This window comes from Diadema setosum, chromosome 19, assembly GCF_964275005.1.
Source record: "Diadema setosum chromosome 19, eeDiaSeto1, whole genome shotgun sequence".
NCBI classification, from domain to species: domain Eukaryota; kingdom Metazoa; phylum Echinodermata; class Echinoidea; order Diadematoida; family Diadematidae; genus Diadema; species Diadema setosum.
In genome coordinates this window covers 17,712,249-17,725,882 of record NC_092703.1, presented here as the reverse complement: position 1 = coordinate 17,725,882, position 13,634 = coordinate 17,712,249, and the positions used below count along the sequence as shown (strand labels likewise).

Below are 13,634 nucleotides of genomic sequence, written 5' to 3'. Positions count from 1 at the left end.
CCTGTATGATTTTAAGTTTTACTCGTAAAAGAAACCTACCGGTTTGTATTGAACGAATGTGAAGTGCCCTAGTCGGTGACAACATGAGTAAAGGGAACTCGTGTCGTTTAGCGGGTGAGAACAGAAATCCTACGGACGGAGGATGACTCGTCCGCGATGATGCCGCCCACGCCGGTCGTATGCATTTTCTCCGTTCTCTTGATTATAAAAGGAAGGAAAGGAGCTCGCGGCTTTTCAGATTCATCTCATCGCCAAGTCTCTCGTGCCATCGCAGCTTTCGTGAGATTTGTGCAGTGTTTCCCCGGTCCACGCCCTTTTACAAGAAACACCTTTCACTACCTTTTTCATCAAGACTACAGAATCTACACTGGAATTTGACTCAAGCTTAATTCTTCCGTTCAGTTGTGAGATTGTGATTACCGGTACTTTGTCTCAAGAGTTTCATATCTTCACAAGACGAATATGGTAAGTCATGAGACTCCTTGAGTAGTGCATTGTGCAGACCATGAAGCAGGCCACGTGTGCTGCGCTGAAGTCTGAATAATCAAGAAGGTGTGGCAGTCGAATCAGGAATGCTAATTTCATGACAGAAGTGTCTTTGCACAATAATGTATTTTCGTCGTTGGTTGCTTGGTTTGTCATCTATTTTTTTCCATTTTATTGACACAATTGGATTTTTACAAAACGAAATATTCTCTTTGCATATAGGAGCAACAGAAAGCAACTATACGAAAATCTTTCGAGATGAGATGTACTATGCGATTTGTTTCATAGATGTTCTGATCTTGTCGAATCTTATAAAAAAAAAAGGGGGAACGACTTATGATAAGTCTAATGCATTTGCTCACCACTTGATTCTTTGGCGTTTACTACTGACCTTCAGCATGACTATTCATCTCCTATTCCTTCTTCTTAAGTACTCATGGAGCTTTCCAACCCTTGGGTAATCTTTGCATGAGGGAGCAATCACATGTTTTCGCATCTCCTTATAGTGTAGCGTTTTGTCAGACATTTTCACGATGAATCATCACATGACTGTTTTCCCAAATGAGCGAGAATCTGCTGACGTGGTTAGTGCACATTTGGGTCGTAGGTGCACTGCAGACATTGTAATAATGTTCGCTAGGCACATACTTGTCGTAGCTTGAGAGCACGCCCTCCGACCGTTCATTTTGTTTGTGTGTCGTCTGTGTGTGTGTGTGTGTGTGTGTAAGTATGGGTGTGTACCTTTCGCCAATCTGATTTTCTATTCGAATGTCTTGCAACCGTCCGATACAGAAGTTCATATTTGTATTTTTACATGCAGCTGTATTGTTTCTAGGGAGATGTGTATGACCCTTTATATTCATTAAAAATTAACAATTGATTACAATAAGATAAGTAAATAATATAGATTAAATATAAATGATAATTGCCACTTTTTCTGAGGTAAGAAAACAATTTACTTAATTGTAACATGACCCCTTTCCCCCTTTTTTTCTGTTACACAGCTTGAGTTTTTGAGATTCTCTTAAAACATTTGCTGCTACTGTTTAAATGACATGTTTCAGCAACATGAATAACATCATTTTGGTAAACCAGTGTTTACAGCTGAATTATTTCTTAAGACACGGACGTGTATATGACCCTTCATATTCCTAATAATTACAGTTGATAGGTAATTAATGACAATTTTAATATAGATGACATGACCCGTCTTTTCCTCCTTTTTTTCTGTTACACAGCTTGAGTTATTTCTTTAGATTTTTTTTTAAAAACATTTACTGCTATACTGTTTAGATGACATGTTACAACATCATTTTAGTAAAAAAAAACAAAAAAAAAAACCATCATTTTAGTAAACCAGTGGGATGATAATTTTATATAAACAACTACTTTTAACCAAAACACAGACACACATACATAAACACAAGTTAAGAAGAGGAAAATTTAAACGTTAAGAATAAACTTTATGCGCATTCCTACAATTTTCTGAATCATGGTTTATAGCACCAAGAGCAGTGTTCGGTCAAATGCGGATTTGTGGGTAAAATAATTACGCAACATGACAGAGGTGAGAACCCGATGGCAGTAATTTCATGAATTGTTAGGATCTGCCTAAGATGTCGTTATAATACATCACTCGGACTCTCTGTTCCGAAAATGACGCATGCGTGGTAGGCTGCAGCGAAGAGACTGGCAATGACTATCCATGACTCATCGTCATGATCACGATGGGTGTCTTCTTCTCTCCCCGTCACTGACAGTCTTCTCAAGTCAATCTCATTCATATCCCGCGGCGCCACAATGGCGTCTCGCACTTTGCCCGCTGTATAGATTGGAAATTTTTAGTTCATCCTTCAGAAAAAAAAAAATCCTCCTGAACCACGTCCATTACTTGTTCACCTCTTTGTCCCCTCTATCGTATTGTATTTGTATCTTCAATATCTTCCATCTATTTTTAATTGTTTATTCCATTTTGTCCTGTCATTTGGTGCATTGTTGCTGATTCTTCATTGTCTGTCAATTGCCTCCTTTTCATTTTTTTTTCAATGAGGTTCCAATTGTTTCCATTTATATCTCTGATTGACTGCTGAATTGAGATGACGGATTGTCGTATCTACTGTATTTCAGACAGACACCCCTCCAACCTATTCACTACATTGTCTAAAGATTGGCTGACAAATATCGTGAACACTTCTCTTCTGTTTAGCATAATCATTCTTTATGTTTTTCGCCTTGATCACTTCCTTATCTGGATATCAAGAGTTTACACGACATACCAGGGACAGTCTTCTTGTCGCGGATATTTTGGTGTGAAAATAATAACTTACACGGTGCCTTGACATAATGTACTCTGCACCAGAACAAAAGTCTCTTTGTTTGGAAAAAGGAAAGAGAGGGAATAGGGAGCAGTTGACATTTTTTTTAAATCATACACGATAGCCTTGGTATTTAATCTGGGTCCCTGTAGGTCTGTATGTGTAGGTCCGTAACAAGCAAGGAGACCTCTAATGAAACCAGACGGTAAATCAACGGGATAATAGCGTTGCACTCTGTACATGCACTTTGATTCTACGGCTATAGGACATTAGTGCCACTCAATCTCTCCATCCCGCTTTGTCCCATCGCTATACTTTTAATTCACTCAGTAGCGCAAAATAATGAAGCAAGGGGCTAGATTAGGGTTAACACAGATATTTTGTACATCACTCGCCCACAAGTACGTCTATAGCCATCATACCGCAGATGAATGCTGTCTTGTAACCTTGAATTGAATTGAAATCTCTCTCTCTCATATCACATTTAAAATAACGAAACTTTATATACGAAAGTCTATGGAGAATTCATGGTGCGAAGGATTCGTGCACCGCAGCAGATTCAACAAAGAGAAACAAAACTTGATATACAGTGTATATATGAGCATCAATCGTTAAGTAAGCAGATTTGCAACGTATAATGGATACAGTTTAAAAGGTACATGACATTAAGAAAACATAAGCGCTTGGAAACAAAAGTATCTATACTGTTCGACAGTACTAAAGATTTGTTATTTAGTCTTTTTTTTCAGGTGAAAGGAATCGACTGGAAAGCTGGCAGCGTCTATTGTTAAGGTGCCTCATAATCGGAGAAAAAAGACATGTACACACAGAAACACGACAAAACGTGCGATTACTGTTATACTGTTACCACTCAGGGTACCAGTCAGCCCATTGAACTTTTATTGTGTTTTATGCGTTACTCCTCACTGCTTCTCTTTCCCTCAACCTTGTGTTCCTGTCACGATCCGGTTTTCTGTACCTTTTTTTATGCCTCCGCCACGAAGTGTCGCCGGAGGCATTATGTTTTCGGGTTGTCCGTCCGTCCGTCCGTCCTTCCGTCTGTCCGTAATCAATTTTTGTGAACAGCGTAACTAAAAAACTGTTTGAGGTATCCTAATGAAACTTAATATGTATGTATGAGTGGGCGAAGTTGTGCCTATCAACTTTTGGGTGCTCATGCTCAAGGCCAAAGGTCAAAAGTTCAAGGTCAAATACTCAAAATTTCACTATTTCCCCCATATCTATGCAATGCCTTAAGGTATTTTTCTGAAACTTAGTGTATATATGTACTGCTAAATGAGGATTCTTCAGAGAGAGTTTTGGGTCATGAGGTTAATGGTCAAAGGTCAAGTGAAAATATTAAGATTTCACTTTTTTCTCCATATCTCGCAAATGGTTCAAGGTATCTTCATGGAACTTAGTACATATGCATATACTGACTGGCAGTGATTATGTAGGAAATTTGGGGTCATGGGTCGAAGGTCAAGGTCAACTCCTTAAAATGTCAATATTTCCCTCTTATTTATGCAATGCCTACAGGATTTTTCTTGAAACAGAATATATACATGTCTTACCTAATAGAGATTCTCTTGGAAGTTTCTTGCCAAAAGGTCAAAGGTCAAGTGAAAGTGCTAAATTTCACTTCTTCCACCATATCTCGAAAGTGACTCAAGGTATCATCATGAAACTTAGTGATTATCTATGCATGTTCTACCTGACAGTGATTCTCTTGGGAATTTTAGGGTCATAGGGTCAAAGGTCAACGGACAAAGGCCAGGTCAAAATGCTAAAATTTTACTATCTGATACTGAAATTACACTATTTCTCCATACTTTGAAAATTACTTAATGCATAAACTTATTAGTAAAAGTCAAAAGTTAAGTAAAAATCCCCAAATCCCCAAATACCTGCACTCTTAAACAATGTAGCCATTCATCCAATTATACCTAGTTCAAGGAAAGTGAACATTCAACACATTTGTGACAAGCCTGTCATTTTGATATTTTGTCAATTATGCGAAACTATCATCACGCATTGCCAAGACATTGTATTATTAGGAGAACCATGCATTATGGCAGAGGCATACCAGTCGCCATATAGCGACAATTCTAGTTTGTCTTGATCTGACCAACAAACTGGCACTTCCTTTTCCGTATGCTGTTATGAACATGATTAAGGGGTCTTCCAACACCTGTCTTTTCCCAGTGTGGAGTACGTCTTCATTTGATATTCCGTCGGTCCAAAGTATTCTGGGCATTCTTCTCAAGAACCACATTTCTGCTGCTTGAATTATATTGTCAAAGGATTTTCCTTTGCAAGCGCAATTCGTCTCTTAAGTTCTGCATCCCTCATTCTGTCTAAAGTGATCAAACCTTCCAGGTAGCAGCATTTGTCAACTTGTTACATTTCCTTCCACTGCGTATACAGTCTTCTTCTTGGAAACTACCATACATTCTGTCTTCTAATGATAGGCCCAGTTTTTCACTTTTGATGACTATGCTTGCAACGCATCCCTTCTTCCTGCTACTGGGATAGATTCATTGACATATCTTAGATTTTTACGTTATAGCCCCCGAACTGTCATCCCTTTCATATCAGATATTTCATTCATTAATTCATTCATTTCATTTCGCGTATATCATCTCGCTATTCAGCGAGAAAACATCTAGTGATATTGCAAAGCCATGTCGAACTCCCCTTGATCTCTGTCCATATGCTGGTCTCACTATTTATTCTGAGTGCAGCATTCTGATACCAGTACAGGTTCCTTATTAGCCGCAGATCCTGCACATCGATGTCTGACCTACTGAACATAGCCACAGAAAATGACAGTCATTAGTTAACAGCACTTCAATCTGTACAGAGACAAATAAAAGAAAAACTCCATTATATAGAGCCTATGATAATTTTGAAAGTGGTCCTTTATAATGGGTGGAAGTTAAATTCGAATGTTGACATCTCTCTTTAAACTCAACAGAGATATGACAGCTTGACAGCATAATGATTCCTTTCCCCTCTTTTTAACTTCACTTCAATAGTTGAAATTATAAATCAATGCGAGAATCTCTATTAAGAATGTTCATTGAGTATAACTTGCGAAGTAGTAGCAAAGTTTTTCCATATCAATATAGTATACTGACAACCATAACCTGAGAAACGTTCATGTCAACAGTACTCAAATGATCTGATAAACAGTATGCAACGCCTCGTGGGTGCATGTAGTCTCATGACGATGCACGTCGCCGCGAGTCGTCACAGTGTATGCTTGAAATGTAGCAGAAAATAATACCACCCCTCCCACCCCATTATGTGTCGCCGTAACATAACTAATCACACATGACACCACTGGCCGTTATTGAAATGCCTACAATGTCGATAGATAAGGTCACTTTTTATGGTGCCATGCATCATGTCCACACTCGCAGTATCTCTTGCATACACTATAAGGTAGCAAAACAGGTTCTTGTCTATGGACCTTCTAGTTCTAGATATAAAAAAAAAGAAGAGGAAGATACAAGAGACATAGACACGACTTAAACAGATGTATCGATTCGAGACATTACGTTATGGTACAGGAGTGAGGTTACCTATTCGCGATTCATTCTCATTATTGTCCCTCTCCGTCTAGATCTACGTTTGGACACTAAATAGAATGCACTGTGTGTTAATGTGAATTAGTGCTTAGCAAAGCATCTAATACTTTCCTGTACTGAAAATAATTTCTGAGCTAAGACGATAAAGATGGGTTCTCTTTTTTTTTTCTTTGCAACAGTTCGCTTCTTCTAACTCTTCCATCTAATCGTTCACCGTTTTTGCCTGTTTTATCATCTCTTCCCTTTCGAGGATACATATTTCATCCATAATCACTCTACGGACTTTCTCTGGCCTTTCACCGATAATGCAAATTCCTCACAGATTTCATATCAGTAAAACGCTAAGGCGTACAGCTAAGGTGTAAAACCTCTTCACCTTGTAATTAGAGTGGGTGGCAACATTACCTCAGTTACCAAAATTTGCCGTCAATTTGATTAGGAGAGGCTCATATCATCCTTCGCCTGATGGAAGAGAAGAACAAACTCTGCTTGAACACAGGAGTAAGAGCACTCAGAAGCTGAGCCATACAAAATTGAGAGCAGAAATGCTGCAGCGCATTGCTCGTAGAGGAGAATGGAAAACGTACACGTTTGAAGTCTTGATAGCGTCTCGATTTCGTATTCTTACCACACACACACACACACACACACACACATATTCACATTACATACTTCCACACCCCATCCCTTCCGCCAGCCAATCCTTCTATTAGAAATGGACGTGAGTCATCCTTAATGTCGGTGGGTGTCAGTCAGTACGGTTTCTTGGGAACGCTATGAGAAGAAAAACCGCACATCTTAACTTGCAGATCTCTCTCGACAAAGTGATCTTGCATACGTTGGATATGAATATTTGATCTTGCATCACATGCAGGATTATTTCTGAGTGCAACGCATATAATGTTGCAGTAAAGAAAAAGGAAAAACAAATGTAGAAGTAAAATTAGCAAATATTTTCATGTGCAAAGGCTCAATCAGGAAATTTTGCGCTATGGCATTTAAATTACAAAGTAGTATTTATTATACTAAGAGAAAATTGGTATTCATGTACATGGTTTATTCATGTATGTCTTTACATGTTTTTGCGATTATGTACTGAGATGATAAAGTAAGTTGAAACAAAAAGGAAAGTAACGTAAATGGGGGAAAATTTTGAATATGTATATCTCTTTTAAATCAAAATGTTGATATTTTAACATCTTCCTCTGATTTCAGTGTTCATTTTCTTCATTCCTCTGAATGTTCCTCTCCTCACTTGACTTGTATTTGCACGTGTCTATCTATTCCACATATCAGTGTGTTTGTCCCGACATGTCTTTACTTTCTCTCTCCCGCTTTCCATAATGTTTACATGATGACCGTTTTTCCCCAGTTTTTTAGTATGTTGCTGGAATAGAAATAAGGTAAATTTGGAATATGAACAAGTTAAAAAGCAAACGTTATCAGGTTTTCGTGATGATAGATCACACACCCCCATGTATGCATTACACAAAGACACAAACATCTTCTTATTCAATTTCAGCGTGAGTGCATCTCAGTCCACGTTGGTCAGGCCGGAGTTCAAATCGGCAATGCGTGCTGGGAACTCTACTGCCTGGAGCACGGCATTGGGCCCGACGGCATGATGCAGGAGGGACCAAAGAAGGCTGAGGGAAGCAATGATGACGCCTCCTTCAGCACATTCTTCAGCGAGACGTCTGCGGGCAAACATGTTCCTCGTGCCGTCTTCGTCGACCTCGAACCCACTGTGGTCGGTGAGTCATGTATTATTAACCATTGCTGCTTGATAGGGATTTATAAAAACAGGGATTATCTTCCCGAAATCATTTTCTATGGTTACTGTAGACCCCTCAATCAATCAATCAATCAATCAATCAATCAATCAATCAATCAATCAATCAATCAATCACTCACTCACTCACTCAATCAATCAATCAATCAATCAATCAATCAATCAATCAGTGGTTGATACATTTTTTTTTCTTCAAGAAATCAAATAATCCCTCAATCAGTCAACATTGTCGAAAGTTGTCAGTTATGCTAATAACGTATGACACAGTTACATACAGATTACATAATTTGTCCTATCTTTTTTTGGGACTGTAGTGTCCGTGGTCGGTTCAGGAGACAATGCATCTGAAAGTTTTTCTGGTATTTTTCCGACTTTTCGTTCTGAGCGGCCCCTGGATCGGTCGGGCTCTGTCAGCAAAATGCATCCATGCATTCAGCGTCTGCCAATTAGTTCACCCGTGAGAACTACGCCCCTCACATCAAATACTTTTCACAGTGGCTTTTCATGACCACTGCACAGAGCAGAGCCATTTTTTTTAAAATCCTACACTGTAAAAACATCGGTGTTAAATTTAACACCATGGGTGTTAAATCTAACACCGATCAAATTTCAATAGAGGACCACACCCTCAGGTGTAGAAAAAGGTGTTAAAAAGTGTTCACCTGGCACTTCGTGGTGTTAATTTGACACTGTGGCTGGTGATATTTTTTGACACTGCGCTGGAGTTAATTCAATAATGACACCGCATGGTGTTGATTTGATATTGGTGGTGTTAATTTCAATGGTATAACACCCGTCCAGCTTCGATAGGAGACCACAACAACTGGTGTTACTGTGGTGTAAATGTGTTTACACATTTTTTCAAAAATCAAGTACTTTATCGGAAAATTCTTTATCGTCTTGTTGAAGTTCAAAATTAACAAGAAGTGCAGTAACTAAGAAACTATTCAAAAAACAATCTTATATTTTGAAATGACACCCGGAGGTGTTAATCTAACACCATGAATGAGCACCGGAAATTTAACACCAGCTCGGTGTTTCATATTTAACACCGGACTTTTTGCAGTGTAGCTTGCCAATTTCAGGTGTTCTTTCAGTTTTCTTTGGCAATATACACTGTATTTGGTAGATAGTAATTAATGTTTTCTTACTCGCAGTTATACAAGCCAGTATTCAATACATTGATCATTAATTATCCTTTTCCGCTCTTATATATTATGTTTCGAGGGAATAATGACACTGGTAACATTGTGATGATGATATTAATGCAAGTAGTGATAAGCCTTGGCTTACATAATTGTTGTTGATTTTCTCATTGTTGTCCAGATGAAGTCCGCAGAGGACGGTACAACAGTCTTTTTCACCCCGAGCAATTGATCACAGGCAAGGAAGATGCTGCTAATAACTACGCCCGCGGTCATTACACTGTTGGCAGGGAGATAATCGACATGGTTCTGGACAGGATCAGGAAACTTGTGAGTGAGATATTTCAACATCATTGTCAGAGCTACACTTTCCGTTTCTTCCAAGTTAAAAAAAAAGAAGAAGAAATAACAGTGGGATTGTGATTCATTCAGCAGTGTTACTGCTGTTGTTGTTTTACTCACGAAGAGGAGAGCTGAGCAGGTTACATTATAAATTCTCTTTTCTCGCTCCTATAATGTCTGATATAGATTAATATGATACTATCCTTGGGTTCAGTGAAAAGGAGCACGTCATATTTTTATGCTTTGGTGTGATTTTATAGAACATTTTGCATGTCTAATTGAATCACACCCTCAAGATATCATGTAGGCCTGAAGAAGAGGAAACTTGAGATTTGAATCTTTCGCTCCAGCTCTTGAATTGTCTCTAAAAACCAATCTACTTGTTTGTGTTTGAGGCTGTCTGGGAAATCATGTGGTATATAGTCAGGGCACATGTATCTTTTGGTAAATAGATACATAAATACATTTCATACGCGATGACTGTGATTGTGCATAAATATTCCCTAATGAGAATTTCACACCAACTTTATTTTACCTTCTGACAAATTGGAATGTTTTTGATCACCAACAAAATTAAAACAATATGTAACATATTACTGCTTTATGACATTGATTTTACACTTGGCTAGAGGAAAGCATTATATTGGCAAGCGACATCATTTCAGTACTCGTGTAGCACACATCAACAATCATGACTAATGTCAACCTCGTCGGTCAAAATGAAATTTAGATGCACGAATTAACGCATGAATAAGCATGTCATACACTGAAACAGCAAAATGTGAAAAGGCAAATGAATATGACGTGACTTTTCTCCTTGCAGGCTGACCAATGCACGGGACTGCAAGGTTTCCTCATCTTCCACAGTTTTGGTGGTGGTACCGGGTCAGGCTTCGCCTCCTTGCTCATGGAGCGACTGTCTGTGGACTACGGCAAGAAGTCCAAGTTGGAGTTTGCCATCTATCCTGCGCCTCAGGTGTCCACAGCGGTCGTGGAACCTTACAACTCTGTCCTCACAACCCACAACACCTTGGAGCATTCCGATTGTGCTTTCATGGTGGATAACGAAGCAATCTACGATATCTGCAGACGAAACCTCGACATCGAGCGCCCAACGTACACAAATCTGAATCGTCTCATTGGCCAGATTGTATCTTCTATTACTGCTTCACTGCGATTTGATGGGGCCCTTAACGTTGATCTCACAGAATTCCAGACCAACTTGGTACCGTACCCTCGCATCCACTTCCCTCTGGCAACCTATGCCCCTGTCATCTCCGCAGAGAAGGCCTACCATGAGCAGCTGACTGTTGCCGAGATCACCAATGCCTGCTTCGAGCCTAACAACCAGATGGTGAAATGTGACCCACGCCATGGAAAATACATGGCCTGTTGTCTCCTGTATCGAGGCGATGTAGCGCCGAAGGATGTCAATAGCGCCATTGCAAACATCAAAACAAAGCGCAACATCCAGTTCGTCGACTGGTGCCCAACTGGTTTCAAGGTCGGCATCAACTATCAGCCACCAACCGTCGTGCCCGGCGGCGATCTGGCCAAGGTCCAGCGCGCCGTGTGTATGCTGAGCAACACCACGGCCATCGCCGAGGCTTGGGCTCGTCTCGACCACAAGTTCGACCTGATGTACGCCAAGCGCGCTTTCGTCCACTGGTACGTGAGTGAAGGCATGGAAGAGGGCGAGTTCGCTGAGGCTAGAGAAGACCTAGCCGCGCTTGAAAAGGATTACGAAGAGGTTGGCGTAGATTCCGCGGCTGGTGACGGGGAAGAAGATGCAGATGAATTATAATTGATATCCACGCAAACTCCCTCGAGGCCATTCCGTTCAAATGACAGAGTCATATTTGGATGATATCTAATTCTAAATTTGCATGTATGTGTGCTGTGTTTATAGCAAAAGCTGTTCGTGTAAATGTGCCATTCACAAACTTGTACGGGCGAAAATAAATGACCGTTACAACGTAAGCCACCTGCCTGCGGAGCAGACTTCGGTTTGTAACGAAATAAGAAGTTATAAATAGATACTATTGTTGTCTCTACATCTGTTCATTATACTTCCTAAAAACAAATTACATCGAGCGCCCTCTTTGTTTCATGTGAAAAACTGTGTTTTAGTTTGGACGATGTCGGATAGGTTTACACAATTTTGACAGTATTATTCTGTCGCTCATGTTTTGGTCTAGTGGAGGAAATGTTTGCACGTCTTCCACGTCCGACAATTCTGCAATTTCGTTCGCTTGTCTTCCTTTTTAAAGGAACATTTAGTGTGTCCTTACGCATTCAGCAGTTAAAGATGAGAGGGCATTGCTGAAAGAAACTGAGGTTGCCTTATATATTTGTTTTTAGCTAAATTACTGTTAAGTAAGAGTAGACATCTCGTTTTCAGTTGATCAATAACTTGAAATAGTATTAATGAAATGTTATACGCGATTATTCTTCTGATTTATATAAATATGCAATATTGTTCGTTTATATTTTTCAAACATATTTGCAATGTTTGATGGTACCCTTTGCGGTTGTGACTGCGAAGAATTAGAACTTGTTTACAGGAATTAGAACCTATTCGATCCTATGCACATCACACAGTGTCGTCCGTCTCACGAAATAAAACTAATCGAATGTACTGCCGACGAATTCATAGGTACAAAAATATGGAACTTGTGCCATGGCAGTCGATACACCTGGTATATGATATGACATGATATATTATGCAGAAGCTAGAGCTCGAAGTTTGCTGGCCCTCGTCTCTGAGGCAAAATGGCGGTGTTTTCTCAAGCACTTCGATGGACTGCGTTAAATCCTCTGATTACCAGCACTAAAAGTATGTGCATACGCACCTGTAGTAACATCTCGAGCGTAGACAAACCAAAGTAACATACCATGTTGCACTAGAGATAGCATAAGGAATGCATCCTGAAAATACAATTCCGTAGAAGCAGCAGAAGCAGTAGTAGTACCTGTAGTGGTAGTAATATAACTGTTATTAGGAGTAGTTAGATTGCTTAAACAATTTCAGAAGCATAACTCAGTTTCATTACTATGATTATCATTACATTGTACAGGAATCATTGGCAAAAGAAAAGGTGCTTTCGTTGCAGTTATATATATTGCTGTTCAAGCAGCACTGGTAGTGATTGTACAATTAGAATGCTGATCATGCAAAGAATTACAGACTGAAGCATATGATTTGCCGTTGACTACTATCGGAAGATCAAATGTCATTAGATGGTTACAGAGTTATTCGGTGCATCCTAAAGTGACAGTGACAGTATCAAAGTAAGTTGTAGCGCTCGTAGGTTTTCTAGCATCCGTAGGCATAGTATTTCTTTCATTTTTTTTTTTTTTTTTTACGCAAAGGAAACAAGGAGTAACCAACAATGCATCAGTCCAGTGTCTAGACGTAAGCATGGTCTTCACATTACAAATTTTACTTGTTAAAGCCTACGGAAGGCTATGAGATAAGACACATGCATATAACTTTAGCATGTTGACTCACTTACGATCAAGTGACATTTACAGAGTAAAGACGGACAAAACGGGCGCTGATGCTGAAGTCATGATTGAAATTGTAATATCGAATAATAGAGACGCTTTCTTTCTCAAGTAATGGACTTCTATCTCTTAAAATACATGTCAGCACTCTTATCGCTGCAGAAATATTAATCATTCAATACAGTACTTGAGATTTAATTTATGGAAACATTTAACATGTAATGTAGTCATGTAAGAGTAGTTGACGTACACCAATTATCTCTAAAAATACAAACAAATGATTCCTACTTCCAGTAAACGTTGTTGTGGGTAAAAATACTTGTGAACGATAAGTGTATGAACGCAGGTAACTACACTTTACTTACTGCTGATGCTGATTTAAAAGTTTGCAAACTTACGCTTCCACAACGTAAATTGCATTTAAAATTTGTGAGTTGTGTTATGTGACAGTTTA

General features: G+C 39.2%; 1 protein-coding gene across 1 annotated transcript; it reads left to right on the top strand.

Annotated features, from left to right (window-relative positions):
- The first annotated feature begins 391 nt into the window (after positions 1-391).
- Positions 392-11,477, top strand: LOC140242637 (tubulin alpha-1A chain-like). The gene is made up of 4 exons (XM_072322392.1): positions 392-465; positions 7,917-8,148; positions 9,513-9,661; positions 10,497-11,477. The coding sequence occupies exons 1-4, from the start codon at positions 463-465 to the stop codon at positions 11,475-11,477; spliced, it is 1,365 nt and encodes a 454-aa protein (XP_072178493.1). The 5' UTR covers positions 392-462.
- Positions 11,478-13,634: the final 2,157 nt, after the last annotated feature.